Source organism: Dryobates pubescens, chromosome 42, assembly GCF_014839835.1.
Source record: "Dryobates pubescens isolate bDryPub1 chromosome 42, bDryPub1.pri, whole genome shotgun sequence".
Taxonomy (NCBI): domain Eukaryota; kingdom Metazoa; phylum Chordata; class Aves; order Piciformes; family Picidae; genus Dryobates; species Dryobates pubescens.
The window spans coordinates 488,905-510,723 of NC_071653.1; the positions used below are offsets into that span (position 1 = coordinate 488,905).

Genomic DNA, 21,819 nt, shown 5'->3' on the forward strand with positions numbered 1-21,819 from the left:
CAACTTCCTTTCAGGTTGAGGTGTCCCTTCAGCCTCTTCTCCAGGCAGAACCACCCCAGCTCCTTCAGCTGCTCCTCACAGGACATGAGGTGGCCAAGAACCCCTCTGGTTCTTGGGGTGGGGCTGGACTGTGGTGAGCTCTTTTTGATGAGGAATTAATTCATTACTCATACCACAGGTGCCAACAGGTAGGGCTTTATTTCACATGAAGGGCAGAAAAGGCTACACCATAGCGCTGCAAGGCACCAACCCCAAAGCAAGGCACAACCCCAGGAGTTACCCAGTGAACCTGAGAGCAGAGCCTGATCCCAAGCACAGCGCAGATGACTCAGCCTAAACACCCTATAAGAAACACTGCCGAGGATCGTGACGTGGAGGAGTTGACTGGAGCTGACCGCAGCTGAGCGTCTCCCATCCAGGCTGAGCGTCTCCCATCCAGGCAGGCGTCCCCCAGAGACCAAATCTTGTCTGGCTGGATCGGAGCAAATGGCAGGTGCCTGTGGGGGACTGTGATGAATCTGTGGACCTTCTGAAGAGCTCTGGTGAGGAGTTCCATATTGAAAACATCACTGTGTTCCCATGAGAATCTGGAAAGTCCCTGGACTGAATGTTGGAGGATGAGATAGGAGACCACCAGGACTTCCTTAACAAGTAACTATAGCAGTGATGTCACTAGCCAGTAACTATCTTGAGGAGTTTATTAACCAATCACACACAGCCACACTGACAACACAGATACAAATATGAGTTGCTTGCTGGAATAAACGGAGTCGTTTGCCTTTCTCTATACTCTGCTTGCACAGATCTTCGTCGCTGTTGCGATCTTCAGTTTTTTAAGGGTCCCACATCCTGCAAAGTGAGGCCAGGACACCGCAGGAGGCTGAGGCTTGGAGCCAAAGCCCCTCCCATATTTCACAATTGTGTTATGTATCTTCTCACCCTACTGCTCATGTGCACAGCCCACTCAGGGGGTCGCACGCCCCCTGCCCAGCAATAGCCTTCCTCATCTTCATCTCCCTCAGGTCTGTTAGCAGCCAAGTGAGAGCTTGATGGTCTTTTGCGGTCAGCTCAGGAGGTCAACACATTCAGTACATTCCCATCCCTGCTCAGCTTCATAAACAAAGGGCCTACAGATCCATGTTGTCCACTACTCTTGTTGTGCACCTGGGAGCTGCAGGTCAAACACAGCATTCCCAGACGCCCCCAGGCAGCTGGGCACCAACACCAATTATTCCCAGGCAGGCCTTGGCAGCTGGGTACTTCTAATCAAACTCCAATTAATTCTTCCTTGCTGCTTTTCACCACATAATTAGAAATAACCAGTGGCCGATAACGCACAACTCTAGTGCTAAAAGACTTAATAGCTTTGGCAATCACACCTTGCACACAAGCAAAGACACAAGGTAGAAAACAGATGAAGCATAAGGAGATAAAACTAACAAGGCAGAGGCCTAAAAGACACTTTGGAAGCCACAGCCAACCCCACTGTAAGGCTCCAAGGGGTTCCAACTATTGTCCACCTGCACTTGATGTGCTAACTTCTCTAAGGTGTTTACTAGTTTGTGTATCTAGAGTCACTAAGATTCATACAGCACATCCCATCTAATTCCTCACATCCTGGGGCAAGTCTGTTCTGGGCAGGGTCCCACTGGATGGTGGGGATGGGGTCAGCTTCTTCTTCTGCGGGGGGTGGGGAGGGGATGAACATAGACCTTTGCCGGTCAGTGGGCTCCCTTAGCATGACTTGGATGGCTCCAAGTCCCAGCCTCCTGTTTCATCCTGGCCCCACATTGCAGAATGCAGGACCCTTAAAAAGCTGAATATCACTACTGGGCAGCTGCCATTGGCTCTGATCCAGCCAGACAAGATTTGGTCTCTGGAGGACACCTGCCTGGATGGGAGACACTCAGCTGCGGTCAGCTGCAGTCAGCTCCTCCACGTCACGACCCTCGGCACTGCAGTGTTTCTTATAGGGTGTTTAGGCTGAGTCAGCTGCGCTGTGCTTGGGATCAGGCTCTGCTCTCGGGTTCACTGGGTAACTCCTGGGGTTGTGCCTTGCTTTGGGGTTGGTGCCTTGCAGAGCTATGGTGTAGCCTTTTCTGCCCTTCATATGAAATAAAGCACTACCTATTGGCACCTGTGGTATGAGTAATGAATTAATTCCTCATCAAAATGAGCTCACCACAGTCCAGCCCCATCCCAAGAAGCAGAGGCCACCTCAAGTCCTGTGAGAAGCAGCTGAAGGAGCTGGGGTGGTTCTGCCTGGAGAAGAGGCTGAAGGGACACCTCAACCTGAAAGAAGATTGGAGTGAGGTGGGGTTGGTTCTTCCCCAATGGAACAAGTGATGGGACAAGACAAAATGGCTTCAAGTTTGTTATAAATATTATAGTTATGAATGAGAGGCCCAGATAGCAATTCCTGTTTTAATATAATTGATTTATGTACAAACTATGCCAAAAATTATTTCCAGTTAATATTTACAGGTAGAAGTACTCAGCTGGAAGGACCATCTCTACAGAATGTATTTATATGTCATCAATTTGAGCAGTTTAAACAAACTAGAAAATTTAGAAAATTTAGAAACAGAACTCAGTTTGCAAAGAGAGGCCTGGCCGGGGACCGGCAAGTGAGCGAAGCAGAGCGGCTTGGCACAAACCTTAACAGAAACTTTATGAGAAAATATTTGGTTTACTGATGACCTAAGGGTGTTGGAATTTGCAACCCAGAAATTATGCCACAGATGTGCTGTGATAAGGAAAGCCAAAATAGTGCCAAGCATGTGGAGGGCTGTGCCACGTGGCTGCTGCTTTTGCCAGACTAAAAGTCCCTGGTGCCTTCCAGAGGAAACGTTTGGAGGTATTTGCAACTTAGTCCGTGGGGCACATTGCCTAAGAAAGATCTTCCTGCTCGGGGAAAAGCCTTGCTGCCAGGGGTTTGCAGGGCACAGCAAAATGGCTCCTCAGAGAGGCAGAGGGGCAACTCCCTCTGCAGCTCATGGGGCTTGTCCAGGACAGCTGCCGGCCGGACAGAGCGATGTCCTCATTGCGGGGCTGTAGCTGTCGGGGATGAGCGGTGCACACAGGGCTACCGCGGTTCCCTTGCTCAGCGTGGGTGTGGTGGTTTAGGCTGGGTGCTGGCCCAGATGCCACTGCGCAGGCCACACCTGGGAGGTCCCAAGGGGTGGGCCCAGCCCAGGGGGTGGTCACAGGGACCAGGTATTCCATTCCCATAATGCCCTGCACCCCTATAAAAAGGCCATGCGGGGTCTTCTCTTTCTCTTTCGTCCCCTGCTGCTACCTAGGTAACATGGCGTGAGCCGCCTCCCTTGGGCCTGCTCAGGCCCAAGGCTGGGTTGGGGGGGGGGAAGAAAGAGCCCTGGGGGGGGGGGTTTGGGTGTACCCCCAGGTGGGGATGGGATGTTTTTGGGTATGTTCTGGGATCTCTCTCTTTGTCATGGTGCTTGTGGGTCTCTGTAAAACTTTCATTGTTGTTTGTTATTGTTTTTCCTATTTAAACTTTCATCACTTTTGCAATCCGTTTGTCTGAGTCGTTATTTCTGCCTGTGGTGGGGAGGGGATCTGCCCCAACCCATTACATTTTGGCGCACCAACGTGGGGCCAACTGCAGCTCGGATTGCAAAAGATGGAGAGTTTAAATTTAGTTCTGGGCGTCGGTTTGGGTTTGGGAAGTTGGGGCTCAGGTTTTGTGTTACCGGGGCGACTGTGTGAACTCCTGTGGGCTGCAGAAGGATAGCTGGTGCGTGGTCGATGGCATGGAATTCCCTCCTGTTGCTTGGGAACAGCGAGGGGTGGTTCTTTCTGTGACTTTCTGCCCAGGGTAGCTTAAGAATGCTCGAGTAGCCTAAGAAGGCGAGACCTGCCTCCTCCTCGTTCTCTGCGGAGCGGCAGGGAGCGGAGGAGGGGCAGCGGCAAGCAGAGCGTGGTCGGCCCGCGGCCGCTGCGGGAGCGGACACCCGCGGCGAGCGGGCAAGCGACTGCTGGAGGTGACTCGGACTCTGCATCGCGGCGACAGAGACGGCGGGGGGCGGGCCGGGCCGGGCCGCGTTCAAGCGGCGGCGGCAGCTGTAAATCTTTCCCTGGTGTTTTCGGACGTGTTCCGAAAATGGCGCCGAGCACCTGGCTCCGCCTCCTCTCTTCTCAGCGAGCTGTGCTGCAGCCGCCCCCTCCGGGGGAGGGCTGTGAACCGGATGAGGTGATGCCTCGGTATGTGAACGCCCCGTGGGGGGGCGATGTGCCTGCGATGTGCATTGGTGTAGCTTTGGACTGGCCAGAAGCTGTCGGTTGTGGTTCCCTGGAGGGATGGAAAAAGCGGTCGTGGAGCCTGATTGCTCCGACCGGCTTGCCCCAGGGGTGGAAAAAGCCGCTGAGAAACTGTAAATGCAGATAAAGGCTTGGCTGAGAAGTTGTGAGGTGTTTCCAGGTGACCAGGGTGTCCCAAGGAGTCCACAAGGAATTCACACTGCAGGAGAAGGACTGCGTCGCTGGGAGGTTCCATCATATGAGGAAGAACAACTGGAATGGACTGATGCTTGAGCCTGGATGAGAGACTGTGTGGAAGGACGCCCAGAAGAAGACATGGACAGTTGCTAGATATGTCATAAGAAGAGTTCTAATTTGATGATATGTTCTGGGTGCAGGGATTATGGTATGGAATAAGGGGTGGTCTGTGGTGGTTTAGGCTGGGTGCTGGCCCAGATGCCACTGCGCAGGCCACACCTGGGAGGTCCCAAGGGGTGGGCCCAGCCCAGGGGGTGGTCACAGGGACCAGGTATTCCATTCCCATAATGCCCTGCACCCCTATAAAAAGGCCATGCGGGGTCTTCTCTTTCTCTTTCGTCCCCTGCTGCTACCTAGGTAACATGGCGTGAGCCGCCTCCCTTGGGCCTGCTCAGGCCCAAGGCTGGGTTGGGGGGGGGGAAGAAAGAGCCCTGGGGGGGGGGGTTTGGGTGTACCCCCAGGTGGGGATGGGATGTTTTTGGGTATGTTCTGGGATCTCTCTCTTTGTCATGGTGCTTGTGGGTCTCTGTAAAACTTTCATTGTTGTTTGTTATTGTTTTTCCTATTTAAACTTTCATCACTTTTGCAATCCGTTTGTCTGAGTCGTTATTTCTGCCTGTGGTGGGGAGGGGATCTGCCCCAACCCATTACAGTGGGTCAGGCAGAGGCTGGCTCTGTTTGCAGGATGTTGGATGTGGTCTGCAGAGCCTGCACCCAGTATGGAGTTGCCGGTAGCCAGTCCAGGAACCAGCCCTACCAGCCCTGCCGAGCCAGCTCCACAGGACTGCTCCCCACTGCTTCAAGGGAACTGATGGAGTCCTGCTAAGGGAGCCTGCTGACTGACAAAGGTCTACATTCATCCCCTCCCTGTCCTCTGTGGGAGAAGAAGCTGCCCCCACAGCCACCAGCCAGGGGGAGCTCTCCCCAGAACGGACCCGCCCCAGGGTGCCACTCCCAGGGTGCCAGCCCCATGAGACAGCAGCCTGCCGCAGCCTGGCAGCTAACCTTGCTGCAAAGAGAGAGAGGGTGTATCTTTCACATGCTTTGCACTCACTAACATGCAGTCTAATGCACGATATGTTTTGCTCAAGCTTCAGCTCAAATTGCCTCTGACACATTGCAATCGCTCTGTAGTTAAGCTGCCAGCATCTTGTTAAGTCTCCATCTGGTGGCAGCCTTAGTTCCGTTAATGGAAATTAATTCTGCAAATATTCTAATTGGTTTCAAATTGTAAATACTAAGCCAGTTGTGGGGGATATTTCACAACTGTGCACTAGAATCTGTATATCAAAGAGTGATTAATTACTTATCAATAATTTGCAACAATAAAAATTAATTGTCATAATTAATATTTCATATTCATAAACTGATAATCTCTTCACCACACAAGGGCAGTGCTGTGGGACAAGAGGTCACTCAGAGGGAGGCTGGCCCAGCCCTTGGCTTTCTCTTTCAAGGAACAGGCAGGGAGGATGGAGAGATGTCAGTGAGGGGGATGAGAGATTGAGGTGAACTTGGAGAGAGGACTGGGTGTCTTCAAAGGAAGAGCTGCAGCTATGGGACACCACAGGGCAGGCTGTGGTGGGGACCACAGAGGGCACTGGCAAGGCTGAAAGCCCTCATCAGAGATGACCTCTTCATCACCATGGCTGTGGCCATTGTCTCTGCAACCAGAAGGTAGCTGAACTTCATTCACAAAGACCTCATTGCCTCCCTGCTCCACCCAGCAGTGTTACACCATAGACCTGCTCCAGCCATTGCACATCCTCACATCCCACTGCCCCAGGAAGAGCCCTGAGCCATGTCTGAGGGACAGGATCTCCCTTCCAAGGGGCTGGGGGGCAGGACTTGGCCCTTTGGCTTGGTCAAGCCCATCCAGTTTTGCTCAGCATCAGAGCAACCTTGATATTGTCTTGGTCTTCCTATAGTCCTTGCTTCTGCTTTTCTGCTCTAACAAGCCCCTGGGGAGGCTTTGTCAGTGATGGTCCTCAGTGGGACCTATTAAGGCTCCAGAAAAGTTGGCAGTTTGCATTTGGCTTCCTGAGAGGTTTCTTCAGCTTGCTCTCAGTCTCTGAGACTCATGGACTCGACACCAAAGCTTTGGGCTGGTCCTCTGCTGCTGAGCTGGGCCAGGCTCCTGAGCTGGAGGGAGCTGCTGGCAAGCAGGCAGCACTGCAGAGAGACAGCTCTGCCCAGGAGCTGCTCCTCTGCACGGGGCAACAGGGCTGAGGGCACTGCCAGGGCATCTCAAGGAGATGAGGAAGGCAGAGAGATCTTCAAGGTAGCCAGGACAGGTTGGGTGCTGAGAGCTCAAAGAGGAGAAAGCTTCCCAGCCCTGGGTGTGGTGATTCTGTGGTGCAGGAGGATGGATTTGCAGTTTGTGGAGCTTGTAAAGCTGCCACATCCCACAGCCTCTGGGATCTCTCTCTTCTAGAGAGGGGCAGGAGATGCTCCAGAGCAGAGTCTGGGGTGCCTGCAAGGCTGTGAAGCTTGGAGTGCACAAAGTTCCTGCAAAGAAGGAGAAGTAAGGGTAAGGGACTTTGCAAGGCGAATCCCCAAGCTGATCCATCCCTCTGACTATTACCCTCTGCTGGTAATACAGGCTGGGAGTGATGAGATTGACAAGAAGGGCACCAGGGCGATTAAGAAGGAGTTCAGGGCCCTTGGACAATTGATCGGTGGGGCAGGAGCTCAAGTGGTGTTCTGCTCAGTTCCCTCAGTGGCAGGGGAATACACTGAGAGGAACAGAACCCACACCATCAACAATTGGCTCAGGGGATGGTGCCAGCAGCGGAACTTTAGCTTCTTTGATCATGGGGCAACTTTTACATCAACCGACCTGCTGGGTCCTGATGGGGTGCATTTATCTAGAAGGGGCAAGAGAGTCCTAGCACTAGAGTTGGCAGGGCTCATTAGGAGGGCTTTAAACTAGGTCTGAAGGGGGTGGGTGAGGATATTGGTCCCTCTGCAGAGGAAAGAGTAGGGCACAAGGTAGGGTCAGTTGAGAGGTCAGGAGCCCAGCTGCAGTGCATGCACACCAATGCAGGCAGCCTGGGCAATAAGCAAGAGGAGCTGGAGGTCCTGGTCCACCAGGGTGACTATGATGTAGTCACCATCTCAGAAACATGGTGGGACAACACACACGATTAGAGTGCTATACTGGGGGGTACAGGCTCTTTAGGATAGAAAGGTGAGGGAGAAGAGGAGGAGGGGTGACTCTGTATATTAGGGAGTCACTTTCTGCCACAGAACTTGAGGTGGAGGATGAAGGGATTGAGAGCCTGTGGGTTAAAATCAGAGGGAGGCCTAACAAAACTGACATCCTGGTTGGAGTCTGGTATAGACCACCCAACCAGGATGAGGAGGTTGACAAATCATTCTATAAGCAACTCGAGGCTGTCTCAAGATCATCAGATCTTGTCCTTGTGGGTGACTTCAACCTGCCAGATATCTGCTGGGAACTTAATTCAGCAGAGAGGAGGCAGTCCAGAAGATTCCTGGAGCAAATGGAGGACAGATCCTGATGCAGCTGTTAAGTGAGCCTACCAGGGGTCAGGCTCTGCTTGACCTGCTGCTCTCCAATAGGGAAGGGCTGGTGGGAGATGTGACCGTGGGAGGCTGCCCAGGGTGCAGTGACCACCAGATAGTGAAGTTTTCAATCTGCAGGGAGATAGGGAGGAGCACCAACAGAACCTTCACCTTAGACTGCAGGAGGGCAAACTTCAGCCTCTTTAAGAAACTTATTAGTAAAGTTCCCTGGGTACCAACCCTCAAGAACTGAGGGGTCCAGGAGGGTTGGACCTACTTCAAACAGGAGCTCTTGAAGGCACAGGAACTGGCGGTCCCCATGTGCCGAAAGATGAGCCGGCGGGGAAGGCTCTGGGCCTGGGTGAGCAAGCAGCTCCTAGAGGATTTAAGGGGAAAAAAGAGGCTGTGTCACCTTTGGAAGGAGGGGAAGGCTTCTCCAGGTATGTTCAAGGAAGTGGTTAGATTATGTAGGAATAAAATTAGAGAGGCAAAGGCCCAGTTGGAACTGAAGCTGAACACCTCTATGAAAGACAACAAAAAGCATTGTTACAAATACATCAACACTAAAAAGAAGGGCAAGAAGAACCTGCACTCCTTACTGGAGCTGGAGGGGGAACACTGAAGACGAGGAAAAGGCTGAAGTCCTGAACGCCTTCTTTGCCTCAATGTTTAACAGCAAGGCAGGAGTTCAGCACCAGTGGCCTCCTGAGCTGGGCAATGGGGTCGGGGAGCAGTGTGATGCCCTGGAAATCCATGAGGAATTAGTTCGGGACCTGCTGAGCCACTTGGACACTCACAAGTCCATGGGGCCGGATGGGATCCACCCTAGGGTGCTGAGAGAGCTGGCAGATGAGCTGCCAAGCCGCTCTCCATCATTTTCCTCCAGTCCTGGCTCACTGGAGAGGTCCCAGATGACTGGAAACTGGCCAATGTGGTCCCCATCCACAAGAAGGGTTGGACGGAGGAACCTGGAAACTCCAGGCCTGGCAGCCTGACCTCAGTGCCAGGAGAAGTGATGGAGCCGATTATCCTGGCGGCAATAACTGCGCACCTGAAGGATGGCCAAGGGCTCGGGTCCAGCCAACATGGATTTAGGAAGGGCAGGTCCTGCCTCTCCAGCCTGATCTCCTTCTATGATCAGGTGACCCATCTGGTGGACGTGGGGAGGCCTGTGGATGTGGTCTACCTGGACTTCATCAGGGCCTTTGACACCGTCCCCCACAGTAAACTGCTGGCTAAGCTGTCAGCTCGTGGCTTGGACAGCAGCGCTCTGAGCTGGGTTAGGAACTGGCTGGAGGGCCGAGCCCAGAGAGTGGTGGTGAATGGTGCCACATCCAGCTGGCAGCCAGGCACCAGTGGTGTGCCCCAGGGATCAGTGCTGGGCCCCATCCTCTTTAACATCTTCATTGATGATATGGATGAGGGGGTTGAGTCAGTCATCAGCAAGTTTGCAGATGACACCAAGTTGGGAACAGATGTTAGTCAGTTAGAGGGTGGAAAGGCTCTGCAGAGGGACCTTGACCGACTGGACAGATGGGCAGAGTCTAATGGCATGGCATTTAACAAGTCCAAGTGCCGGGTGCTGCACTTTGGCCACAATAACCCCAGGCAGAGCTACAGGTTGGGGTCAGAGTGGCTGAGAGCTGCCAGACAGAGAGGGACCTGGGGGTGCTGATTGACAGCCGCCTAAACATGCGCCAGCAGTGTGCCCAGGTGGCCAAGAAGGCCAATGGCATCCTGGCCTGCATTAGGAATAGTGTGGCCAGCAGGAGCAGGGAGGTCATTCTGCCCCTGTACTCTGCATTGGTTAGGCCACACCTTGAGTCCTGTGTCCAGTTCTGGGCCCCTCAGTTTAGGAAGGACATTGAGACACTTGAATGTGTCCAGAGAAGGGCAAGGAGTCTGGGGAGAGGCCTTGAGCACAAGCCCTGTGAGGAGAGGCCGAGGGAGCTGGGATTGTTTAGCCTGGAGAAGACGAGGCTCAGGGTGAACTCATTGCTCTCTACAACTACCTGAAGGGTGGTTGTAGCCAGGAAGGGGTTGGTCTCTTCTCTCTAGCAACCAGCACCAGAACAAGGGGACACAGTCTCAAGCTGCACCAGGGGAAGTTTAGGCTGTAGGTGAGGAGAAGGTTCTTTACTGAGAGAGTCGTTCGTCATTGCAATGTGCTGCCTGGGGATGTGGTGGAGTCACCGTGCCTGGGGGTGTTCAAGAGGGGATTGGATGTGGCACTTGGTGCCATGGTCTAGTCGTGAGGTCTGTGGTGACAGGTTGGACTCGATGATCCTCGAGGTCTCTTCCAACCTTAGTGATACTGTGATGCTGTGATACTCTGATAGTGCAGGCTGTGGTGGGGACCACTGAGGGCTGAGGCAAAGCTAAAAGCCCTCTGTGGCCGTTTGACGCTGTGCCTTTAAGGAAGGGGCACACTGGCTAAATGTTTGTAAAATATTTTGGTATTCTAAACGAATTTCATTGGTAGGATTGTGGGAGGAGAGATTGGACCCAGGGGAGTTGGGAACTTTCTCTCAGTCTTCCTTCCTTCACTGTCCCTCTCGGCTGGATCTGCTTCTGGGCTTCTTGCCAAAAGATAAGAACTAACTCCCTGTGCATAGGCCTCCGCTTGCTGTACTAACTCCCTTTTTGTCTCTTCTTCTACCTCTTTGGGGGGAGAAGGGAGGTAGGGGGGTGAAGGGGGCACAGGGGGAAGCCCCCTCTGTGGGGGGTCTGGTTTCTGGTTGAGTTCATTTGCTGTATATTCCTGTATATACTGTAAAATACCTGTATTTGTTGTGTTGCATCTAATCTGTTTCCTTGTAAAATATAATCGCATTTCTCCGACTGGGTTTAGCCGTGGTCTCTTTCTCAGTGGGGGAGGGAAAGCAGAGCCTTTCTTTTCAAACCACCACACCCTCATCAGAGATGACCTCTTCAGCACCATGGCTGTGGCCATTGTCTCTGCAACCAGAAGGTAGCTGAACTTCATTCACAAAGACCTCATTGCCTCCCTGCCCCACCCAGGAGTGTCACACCATAGACCTGCTCCAGCCATTGCACGTCCTCACATCCCACTGCCCCAGGAAGAGCCCTGAGCCATGTCTGAGGGACAGGATCTCCCTTCCAAGGGGCTGGGGGCCAGGACTTGGCCCTTTGGCTTGATCAAGCCCATCCAGTTTTGCTCAGCATCAGAGCAACCTTGATATTGTCTTGGTCTTCCTATAGTCCTTGCTTCTGCTTTTCTGCTCTAACAAGCCCCAGGGGAGGCTTTGTCAGTGATGGTCCCATTAAGGCTCCAGCAAAGTTGGCAGTTTGCATTTGGCTTCCTGAGAGGTTTCTTCAGCTTGCTCTCAGTCTCTGAGACTCATGGACTCGACACCAAAGCCACCAGAGGAGTCATTAAATGCCTTGGGCTGGTCCTCTGCTGCTGAGCTGGGCCAGGCTCCTGAGCTGGAGGGAGCTGCTGGCAAGCAGGCAGCACTGCAGAGAGACAGCTCTGCCCAGGAGCTGCTCCTCTGCACAGGGCAGCAGGGCTGTGGGCACTGCCAGGGCATCTCAAGGAGATGAGGAAGGCAGAGAGAGCTTCAAGGTAGCCAGGACAGGTTGGGTGCTGAGAGCTCAAAGAGGAGAAAGCTTCCCAGCCCTGGGTGTGGTGAGTCTGTGGTGCAGGAGGATGGATTTGCAGTTTGTGGAGCTTGTAAAGCTGCCACATCCCACAGCCTCTGGGATCTCTCTCTTCTAGAGAGGGGCAGGAGATGCTCCAGAGCAGAGCTTCCCATCTGCACCATCAGAGACACAGGACATGACAGCTGCCTCCTGCTGGGGTGCCTGCAAGGCTGTGAAGCTTGGAGTGCACAAAGCTCCTGCAAAGAAGGAGAAGTAAATGTGAGAGGATTGTCTGGGAAATAGCCAAAGAATTGTCTGAAGGAATTCTGTCCTAACCTCTGTGATGTCTTCTGCTCTTCCAACAGTCCTCCATGCCCAGAGACAGACCATGTCCAACAGCAGCTCCATCACCCACTTCCTTCTGCTGGCATTCACAGGCACGAGGCAGCTGCAGCTCCTGCACTTCTGGCTCTTCCTGGCCACCTACCTGGCAGCCCTGCTGGGTAACAGTCTCATCATCACCACCATAGCCTGGGACCACCACCTCCACACCCCCATGTACTTCTTCCTCTTCAATCTCGCCCTCATTGACCTGGGCTACATCTCCACCACTGTCCTCAAATCCATGGCCAATTCCCTTTGGGACACCAGGGACATCTCCTATGCAGGATGTGCTGCTCAGGTCTTTTTTATTGTTGTTTTCTTTTCAGCAGAGCTTTATCTCCTCACCATCATGGCCTACGATCGCTACGCTGCCATCTGCAGACCCCTGCACTATGAGACCCTCCTGGGCAGCAGAGTTTGTGTCCTCCTGGCAGCAGCTGCCTGGGCCTGTGGCTTTCTCACAGCTCTGCTGCACACAGCCAATACATTTTCCCTGCCCCTCTGCCAGGGCAATGCTGTGGAGCAGTTCTTCTGTAAGATCCCCCAGATCCTCAAGCTCTCTTGCTCCACCTCCTACCTCAGGGAACTTGTGCTAATCGTGCTCAGTGCCTCTTTATTCTTTGTTTGCTTTGTGTTCATTGTGGTGTCCTATGTGCAAATCTTCAGGGCAGTGCTGAGGATCCCCTCTCAGCAGGGACGCCACAAAGCCTTTTCCACCTGCCTGCCTCACCTGGCTGTGGTCTCCCTATTTATCACCACTGGCTTCTTTGCCTACCTGAAGCCCCCCTCCATCTCCTCCCCATCCCTGGATCTGGTGATGGCAGTTCTGTACTTGCTGGTTTCTCCAGCAGTGAACCCTCTCATCTACAGCCTGAGGAACCAGGAGCTGAAGGCTGCCCTCAGCAAACTGATCCCTGGGTGTTTTCAGAAGCAATAAACTCTTTGTCTTCTCCTGCAGAGCAGTTCTGATGCTTCTCAGTGCAGGCCCAGTCTGGCTTCTATACCTTTTGCTTCTGGTGGGGGATTTTGGCTTGTGAGGATGCTGTCATCTCCTCTCTCTTTTCTTTTCTCTTCCAGGGTTTGTGAAAGAGGAGCTGTGCTCCTTGTTTGTTTAAACAAAATCAAAGGCCTTTCAGTAACACTTCCTTGCCTCAAATTCTTCTTCCAAGACTTTGCTGGAACTTCAGGGACAGTCTCCCAATTGCCCAAGAGAGTGTCCCATAGATGAAGGCAGCAGTGAGCAGCTAAACCATGTGAGTGTGCAGGGGTGGGGTAGGCAGAACTGTTCTGCAGACAGAGGCCTCCTGTGAGAGATGTGGAGCAGCAGCAGAGCAGGAGCAGGTCCAAACCTGTTTGCTGGCTCTGAGCCTGGGAAAGCTGCCTCAGGTCAATCATCCTGGAGCAGCAGTACAGTTTGGAGGGGGAACTTCAGCCTAGTCCCTGACTGCAAGAACTGAAAGTAAAATAAATGACCATTGGCTGTGAAAGGAAAAGGATGATGAGGTGTGTAGAATTAAGTTGACTACTAATGGGCACAGAGAGCAGAGGCATAAACAGTTCTTTCTCTTTTCTTCTTCTCTCACTTCTGCTTGCAACTTCTCTCTCTCTGTGGTAGCTTCAGGCTGTGCCTAGAAAATTTTCCTCAGATCTTGAACAGAAAGTGGTAGAATGTAAATAAATTGCTGTTGGGTGTAAGAAGGGAAATCATGGTAAGTTCTAAGCAATCCTTTGGACAGATAACAGACAGAGAATTCAGATACATAACCTTTCTTCCTCTTTTCAGCTTCCTTGCTCTGGGAGACACTGACTTGCTTCTGCTTTGTTTGCTGACCTTGGCTGCATTGTTTTGTTTTGCCTAAGTCTAACTAAACAATTCCCTGCTCTTTCTCGCATCCCCTTGTGTCCAGGGGGTTAGGGAGCGGGCAGGGAAGGGGAAGCTATTACCTGCCCTGGTTTGTGTCCAGAGGGGTTCTTGTGGTGTTTCTAAATTGTAAAGACCTGTAAATACTGTATATTTTGTACATATTTGTTGCATTTCATTGTAGATTGTGGTTTTGATTGCAAACCAGATTCATTTGCTCCCAGCTGAGCTGCTCTGGCAATTTCATGTTGGGGGGAATTTTTAACCCACCACTCTCATGGCCTTGCCAGGGGATCTCTGTTTTGACTCCTGTGAGAAGGAACAGGAAGGAGGAAGGGAGTAGGGGAGGAGGTGAACTGTGCCCTGGATCCATCCAGGGGGTTCTGAGAAGTTTCTGTGCTGTTTATAAATTGTACATATCAAATATTGTTCATCTGTTGTGTATTTTGTACCTATTGCTTGCATTTCACAGCTCTAGATATTAGTTTGCTTGTAACTAGAGCTTCACTTGCTTCCATCCCAAACTGAGCTAGGTCTGGCAATTTTATTTTGGGGGGTTAATTCTCTCAAATTAGTTGGGGGGTGATTTCAACCTACCACAACTAGCCCCTCACAGCCACCATTTCCAGCCCTGGCCTCTCACCTCAGCTTGCATAGGTTCTTTGGACATGGACTCAGTAGCTCAGTGTAGCAGTTTGGGCTGGGTGCCCTCTGCTGTGTTCACATGAGGGGGTACTTCCTGTGTCCAAAAGTCCAGCCCAGTGGGTGGACACAGGAACCAAGGTATTTCATCCCATAATGAGATGGGGAAATACTCTGAACATGCTGAGGTGAGGAAGGAGTTCATGGGGCCAGCTCAGATGTGGACACCTGAGGGAGCTCTGACATCTCTGTGTGTGGCTGTGGTTTGACTGAGCACATTGAGCAGTAAGTTGATGCTGGACACAGAGAGCAGAAATGCAACCAACAGCCACGTGTGAGGAGGTGACACTGGCACAGGGGGGCAAAGTGGCCTGGAGCTGCAGAGCCAGTGGCTCTTTATTGCCATGTAGATGAATGTTACAGATGCACTTTCCCACAGCCTGCCTCCTTCAGCCACTGATTTATCTCCATTTCAGCAGGTGCCCTTCTCCCCAGCTGCCTTTCCCTGCATTTCAAAATGCAGCACTCTGCTGTTTTCTGCTCCCATCCTTTTCTCACACAGTTTGGAGGTGCAACATTGCTTATCACCTCCAGGGCCTCACAGACATGAAGGCCATCTAAACATTTGGTTATCACTTCCCTTTTGGGTTCCACATCTCCCCCTTCTTTGTTTTTTAATTCTGAGTCTATGGCATCCTGGTATCCAGTCCTGATTCAGATGTCTCCTGGTCTCATTTACACGTGGTCAGTCTCATAGCATAGGATCAGGCTTAGGTTGGTTGACTTCCAGCTTTGTAGGCACAGCCATCACTGCAGTCAGCTTTCATTTGGCTGTCCTCATTGCAGGCAGGGGATTTCAGGTGCATGGGACTTGTGGCAACCACAGGCTGCTTGGCCTGTTCTCCCCTCCTGGATGGCTCTCTTATAGCACAGAGATTCATCCCTCGTGTCGAGGTCTGGTATGGCTGTCTCCACCACTCAACACCTCTTGGGTTGCAGCTTCTAGCCAAGGCCAATCCAGTCTTGTCCTTGACCATGGGAGGAGAGGCTTGGTGGGTCCCAGCCCTTTCACCTGGTTGTTAACACAGAGCCTCACCTGTCTGATCTGGTGACAAATGGCTATCAGGGCAAGGCAGAGGCAGATCCAGGTGAGCAGAAGAACCACATCAGGGTGTAGCAGTGGTTTTGAAGCTGCTGGTGGCTGTGGGCTTCCCAAGGATGTTTTGCCTGACCATTTCTGCATGGTCAGCTGAGGTGCTGAACATTGCATCTCCACAAGAAGCATTTCAGACCTTAGCAGTATCCGATGGTGCAGATTCTCTCCTCCTCACCCAGCACAAAGCTCTCCTTAAACTGAATAAGGGAGAGACTCAGACCATGTTTTGCTCTCATCTGCTATAACTTCTGGGAATGCTACAGGATCCTCATTTTTCTGTGCTTCCTTAAAACATGCACACCTCAGCCCCTGAAATGCCTCAGGCAGGGGAGGAGAGCTTGAGTAAAAAGCTCAGCCAGGCTGCTGAGCAGAAGCAGCAGGGGGGCTGGAGGCACTTGTTGATTCTCCACTGGTGTCTGCACTCTTTCCATCCCAACTCTGCTCCTCTGGAGAAGCTGTGGGAATTGTATCTGTCTGCTGTGTTATGATTATGATTAATGATAAACTAATAAGACCAATATGATATTAATAAAAATATTAATAATTATTTTATAAATATGGAAACTTGCCAAAAGCTTGCTGACAGATTTGATGTACAGCTGGAATATATATTTGCACCGGGAATGTACAATATTTAGGCAATATTTAGCAGTTCTAAGCAAACTGGACAAATAACTGGGAAAGGGAATCCCCAGCGCAATGTGGCACTTGACCACTGGGGGAGACTCCACAAAAGCTTTGCCAGCATGGTGAGTCAGACAGATAGGGAGAGATGCAGCATACAGATGGGCTTGGGATCGAGGCATGGACTTAACCATGGGCACTACACCCGTGAATGTGAAATGTGTGCTGCAGTGAAACAGCACAGCAGGTAAAGCCTTCGTGGTAGTGGGGCAGTTGACAGACTGAATTTAGGGAGTAGAACCTCAAGCAATGCTCAGCTGATAGAAGGAAATGTTTTAGCTCTTGTGGGCCATATACCCTGGGAACAAACTGCAGCTGTGTAGAGAGCAAAAAACATTTAGCTAATTACCAATGAGCATTGTGACTCAGAGAAGTCAAGGACCTGAAAATAGGAGCTGGTAAACATTTCAATAGAGTCTTTTGTCTTCTCTCTGAACTTAGATAAGAGATGTGTGATCATTTGTTTTCTGTCTAACACCTGTCTGAGCCTTGCCAAGGGATGTGTGCCCCTGGCATTTCCTCAGCAGCCAATCATGAGTCTGTACCTGTCACAGGGCCACATCTAATAACCAATCAGGAGTTGCTTTTGATTATAATAGCCTAGAGAAAGAAAAGACTTTGTACAAGAAAGGAGACACTTTGCTTGCATCAAGCTTTGTCCCATCTCTCAATTGCAGTAGGCGATTGAGCTGAGATTAAATACAGGGAAGCCTGGCAGATTGCTTCCATCCCTGCCACAAACCTGCCAAGGCACAGGCTGTGTGCTTGCAGTGCTAGAAGCAACCACTGGATGGCTGGAAACATCTTCAGTGCCCCAGGCCACCACTCAGAACCCCACCCTGGGCCTTGAGAAACAGCTGCTGTGGCAACACAGCAGCCCAGGAAGAACTGAGTCAGGTAATGGAACTCATTCTCTAAACAGCCTCAGAGACACTTGCGCCAAGGAACAAAGCATCGAGTGGGAGCATCCCATCCCTTACCCTGCCCCAGCTGCCGGCAAAGTCGAGCGTTATGACAGCCTGCTAGAAACCACTCTGAAAGCAGTGGGAGGAAGGACCTCCCACCACTGGGATGCACATTTAGCACAAGCCACTTAACTGCCCAGTACCAGAGGATCTACTAACCAGATGTGTTCCTGTGTGACCTGCCCTAGGTGATCCTGCTTTGGCAGTGGGTTGGTCTTCATGATGATCTCTGGAGGTCCCTTCCAACCCCTAACATTCTATGATTCTGTGATGCAGGCCAAGCTGCCACGTGCTGCAGAAGCTGATAAAGTTCCTGTGGTACACATAAAGAACATCCCGGGGAAGAAGGTTTGGGTTAGCCCTGCCCAAGGTCAAAGCAAACCCATTTGTGGGATTGCTTTTGCCCAAGGACCAGGATGCACCTGGTGAAGATTGCAGGAAGATGGAAAAGTTTCTTGTGTGCCACAGAACAATCTCACTCTGGGTGAGAATGCACAGAAAATTGTATGTGATGATGTGAACTGCTGGCAGCATGTGTGCCAGTTTAAGCACAGCCCTGGGCAGAGTGGGTTGAGAAAAAACACCTGACACCAGGTGGGCAGAGACCTGGCACCCTCCCAGGGGGAGGGATCCCTGGCTCAAAGTCTGTTCCACTCCCACTTCCTGTCCCCAACCCTATTTCAGGGTTGGGGGGTGGTGATTTCTTTGCTCTCTCTCTCCTCCTGCCCTCATTTTGCCAACACTCTCCTGCTGCTCTTAGCTGTTTAACCACGTGGCTGGGGCCTGTTCCACACTGCTCCAGACGGCTAAGGGAACTACACCTAAAGAGAATCCATCCTGCACCCAGAGAATCCCTTGCAGCCATTCCTGGCTTTGTATATATTTTTATTTAGAATAGAATAGAATAGAATAGAATAAACCAGGTTGGAAGAGACCTTCAAGATCATCGCGTCCAACCCATCACCAATCCAACACCGCCCAAGCAACTAACCCACAGCACCAAGCACCCTGTCAAGTCTTCTCCTAAAAACCTCCAGTGATGGCGACTCCACCACCTCCCCAGGCAGCCCATTCCAATGTGCAATCACTCTTTCTGTATAGAACTTTTTTCTAACATCCAGCCTGAACCTCCCCTGGCGCAGCCTGAGACTGTGTCCTCTTGTTCTGGTACTGTGTCGCAAGAAGGGGTCGGCAACGATCAATATGATCCACGAAATCCAACTTTATTGTTCCACACGTCCTTATTTATAGCCTTATCTTATACATAGTTAATTCTATTCTAATTTAACACACACTGTTGGTTACTTCCTAAAAGGTTACATCATTGTTTTCACTACTCTATGGAATTTCTTAATTGCTCTCTTTCCCAGATCTTCGCTACTCCTTATCTTGTTTGCCTTCCTTCTCAGGGGCAGCTTGACTTCAGCATACCAAGCACCCACAACTCCTACCCCATTGCTACACAAACAACAGAAAGCCCTTCAAGGTCGAACTAGCACAGATGTTTCCCAACAATTCCCCCGTTTCTATTTTTTACAAATAAGGCCTTAAGGGTCATACCCCGAACACTTTACACAATACAATCAGGCTTAACAATAATACAATGATACCCAAAAACCTAGAAGCTTCTTTTGTTAATCAGGCTCTAGGCCTACACTGCCAGATTGCTCACTCTACTTGTTACTGGCATTTAGTCATAAGAGTTGTTCTCATCTTACACAAGATATTACTTGCATACACGAAAGCAAACAAATTAAAGCTAAGCTATATAGCAAAAGCAAAAGTTCCATAACACAGCATGTCTAACAGGCTGATACAAGGCACAAAGCTTAAGTTGAACTAGTTACAATGTTCTAACAGAGCTAGCATAATACATGGTAAAAGATAACAAGCATTGTAAAGAAGAACTTAGATCTTAATAGTCCCAGTCTTTACATTTCACTTATTGACAGAGAAGACTTGATTATGCCTGAACACATTGCACACAGATTAAGACACAAATGCAATCCTTAGCACTATCTTTTACAATCTGCTTTAGGGGTATGTTGCATTTTATTTCCTCTAGGATGGTCAAAAATCATCAATTGTTTATGGCAGCAAGATTTCCTTAATCTGTAAAGGTAGATCTGGCCAGGCTCTAGCTTCACAGACAGAAATCTGCAGGAAAACAGCAAGAGCAAAAAGAGCTTCATTGCTTGCCCAAATTATACAAAATAACGTGTTTTTGCTCATCCTAGTAATTCTGATCTCTTCACATTCACACAACAGTTAAGCAGTCACGACACTCAGAAGTTAGATGCTTTCTGTTGACATCTTGGGTCATCGTGACAGTCGAGGTCACTGCTAGGCAGATTTGCTGGTTGTCATTTCATGACAGTTGCGCTGTGTGTCTTGTGGTGAGAGGGTTACAGCACTTCTAGGGTAACCATGAGCTAATTTTTAATTTTTTTTTTTTTTTTTTCTTCTATGGGGGTATTCTCTCTTTTCCCCCCTTTTTTTGTTTTGGCAAAATGTAAAGATGAAACTTTATCCCTAGTTAACAAGAGAGAAGACAAAGTTATCAAACAACCATAATATTCAGTCCTAATTCACATGGTGCCATGGTACATTCTTCTGAATGGCGTTTGTGATCCCAGCTCATCGATGTTCAGCTTCATGGGCAATGCTGTGTCCTCACGGTCTTGATTCCTCTGCTGTTGTTTATTGCGATGATCGCAGGTAGCAGGAAAGAAGGCTTGAGGCGACCTACTTGTCATCTGTTTTTAAAATTTATTTCTTGTTTACTTTCCTAATTATTATTTGTATTTTGCTGCAGTTTTTAATCTGTATTTTAATTTGTTATTCTAATCACCTTTTATTTTTAACCCCCTTTTTTTTTTTCTAATCCAGTATTTAATCCTTTATTTTGTTTGATCTTATATTCTTCAATTTTTTTTTTTTGCATGTTTAGTTCATTTAATCTATTTTCTATTTTTATTTTGTATCTTTGCCTTTTTTATTATATTTTGTAACCTACTTTTCTATTAATTCCTTTTATTATTATTGTGCATTTTAACTTTTCTTGACGTCTTCTTTTTACAGAGTTTTTGTTTTAACCTAGTAGTCTTGATAATCCTTATTTTTTATTTATTACTAGCAATCCTTACATTTTTGTTAACAGCTATTTTGTCAGCAATCCTTATGATTTTTTAGCTTGTCATATTTTGTTTTTAATATTCTTTTTTTTATTGTTGCTCTTCTTGTTTATTATTCTGGTATTCAGTACTTTATTCTGTTATTTAGTACTCTATTTTTTGTATCCAGAGTTTTTGTACCTGTTATTTTTCGTGTGTTTAAACTTTTTCTTTGCACTTGTCACCTTTTTGTTTACCATTTTAAAATTTTTTGTTCTTTGCACTTGTTACCCTTTTTTTTTTTTTTACACCTTTTTTTTTCTCTTTTTTTTTTTTGTAGTCTATGTCTAAGAAAGAAATCTAAAAACCTTACATTAGCTAAAGAATACCTTAGAAAATGAATACCTATTCACTACAAACCTTAACATTATTACAATATTACATGGAGCTCCTTTGAAATGCCAAGGCACACAACTAAGAAGGTTCGAACCGAAAAGAAATCTTATAATTTGAACTCATTACTAAGTAGGTATACCTTGCTACAATTACTATGTACTAAGTACCTGTGAATACCAAATGCTTACTATTCATTATTCTTATTACAAAACTTAGCAAAACTCTAAATAACAAATCTTCATACCTTAGCACAATCACTATGTATTAACCACCCACAAGTACCAAATGCGTACCGTTCACCATTCTTATTACAAAAGCTTAGCAAAACTCTAAATAGCAAATCTCTGAAAGACATTACAACCAGGAATGAGAAAATTAAGCACTGTCGCTTTAAATCAGAGCAGAGTCGCGGCTGAAGCCGCTGGGAAGGGGGGTCGCTGGTGCGAGGGGAAAGGGGTGGGGGCCGGGCAAGCGGCCGCCGCTGGGCTGCCGCTGCTGTCAGTGCTGCCGGTATCAGTGGTGCGTCAGTCGGTACTGCCTTGGTCGGAGCCATCGCGGGCGGGGTGCGGTGGTAAGAACGCCGTCACCGCGAGCCCCCAAGCGCTCCGCTGTTTCTCAGAGGGGCCGTAAAACAAAGTCGACGCTGCTTGAACTCCTCGCTGGCGGTGTTGTTGTCTCCGAATCCGAGCCCTCGCTGGCGATATCAGAGGAAGGTGTTGATGAACGAGATCGAACGCACCGAGCTGCCCCCCCTCGGATCCTCCCCGCTGGGTGCAAACGCGATGTGGTGGCAGCTGGCAAAACGCGATGTGGCCGCCGAAGATGTATCGGGGGCAGCCCCGGTCGATCGGCCGATACTTTGAAACACATCGTCCGGCTGCAACTCAGATAGACCTAGGGCTGCATCTCGTTTTTTTAATACAGTTTATGCATTCTCGCCACGGCTTTTGCAGCTTGATAGTGACCCAG

The 21,819-nt window shown here is 49.7% G+C and overlaps 2 protein-coding genes across 2 annotated transcripts in view; one reads left to right on the top strand and one right to left on the bottom strand.

The window, feature by feature from the left end:
- LOC128899252 (olfactory receptor 14A16-like) overlaps positions 1–12,970 on the top strand; it is a 131,998-nt gene extending 119,028 nt beyond the window's left edge. The window contains exon 2 of the mRNA XM_054177634.1: positions 12,015–12,970. Coding sequence (XP_054033609.1) covers positions 12,038–12,970 — 933 coding nt within the window. The 5' untranslated portion in view covers positions 12,015–12,037. The remainder of the gene's footprint in view (positions 1–12,014) is intronic.
- Positions 1–21,819, bottom strand: part of LOC128899265 (zinc finger protein 91-like) — a 385,675-nt gene that overhangs the window by 156,614 nt on the left and 207,242 nt on the right.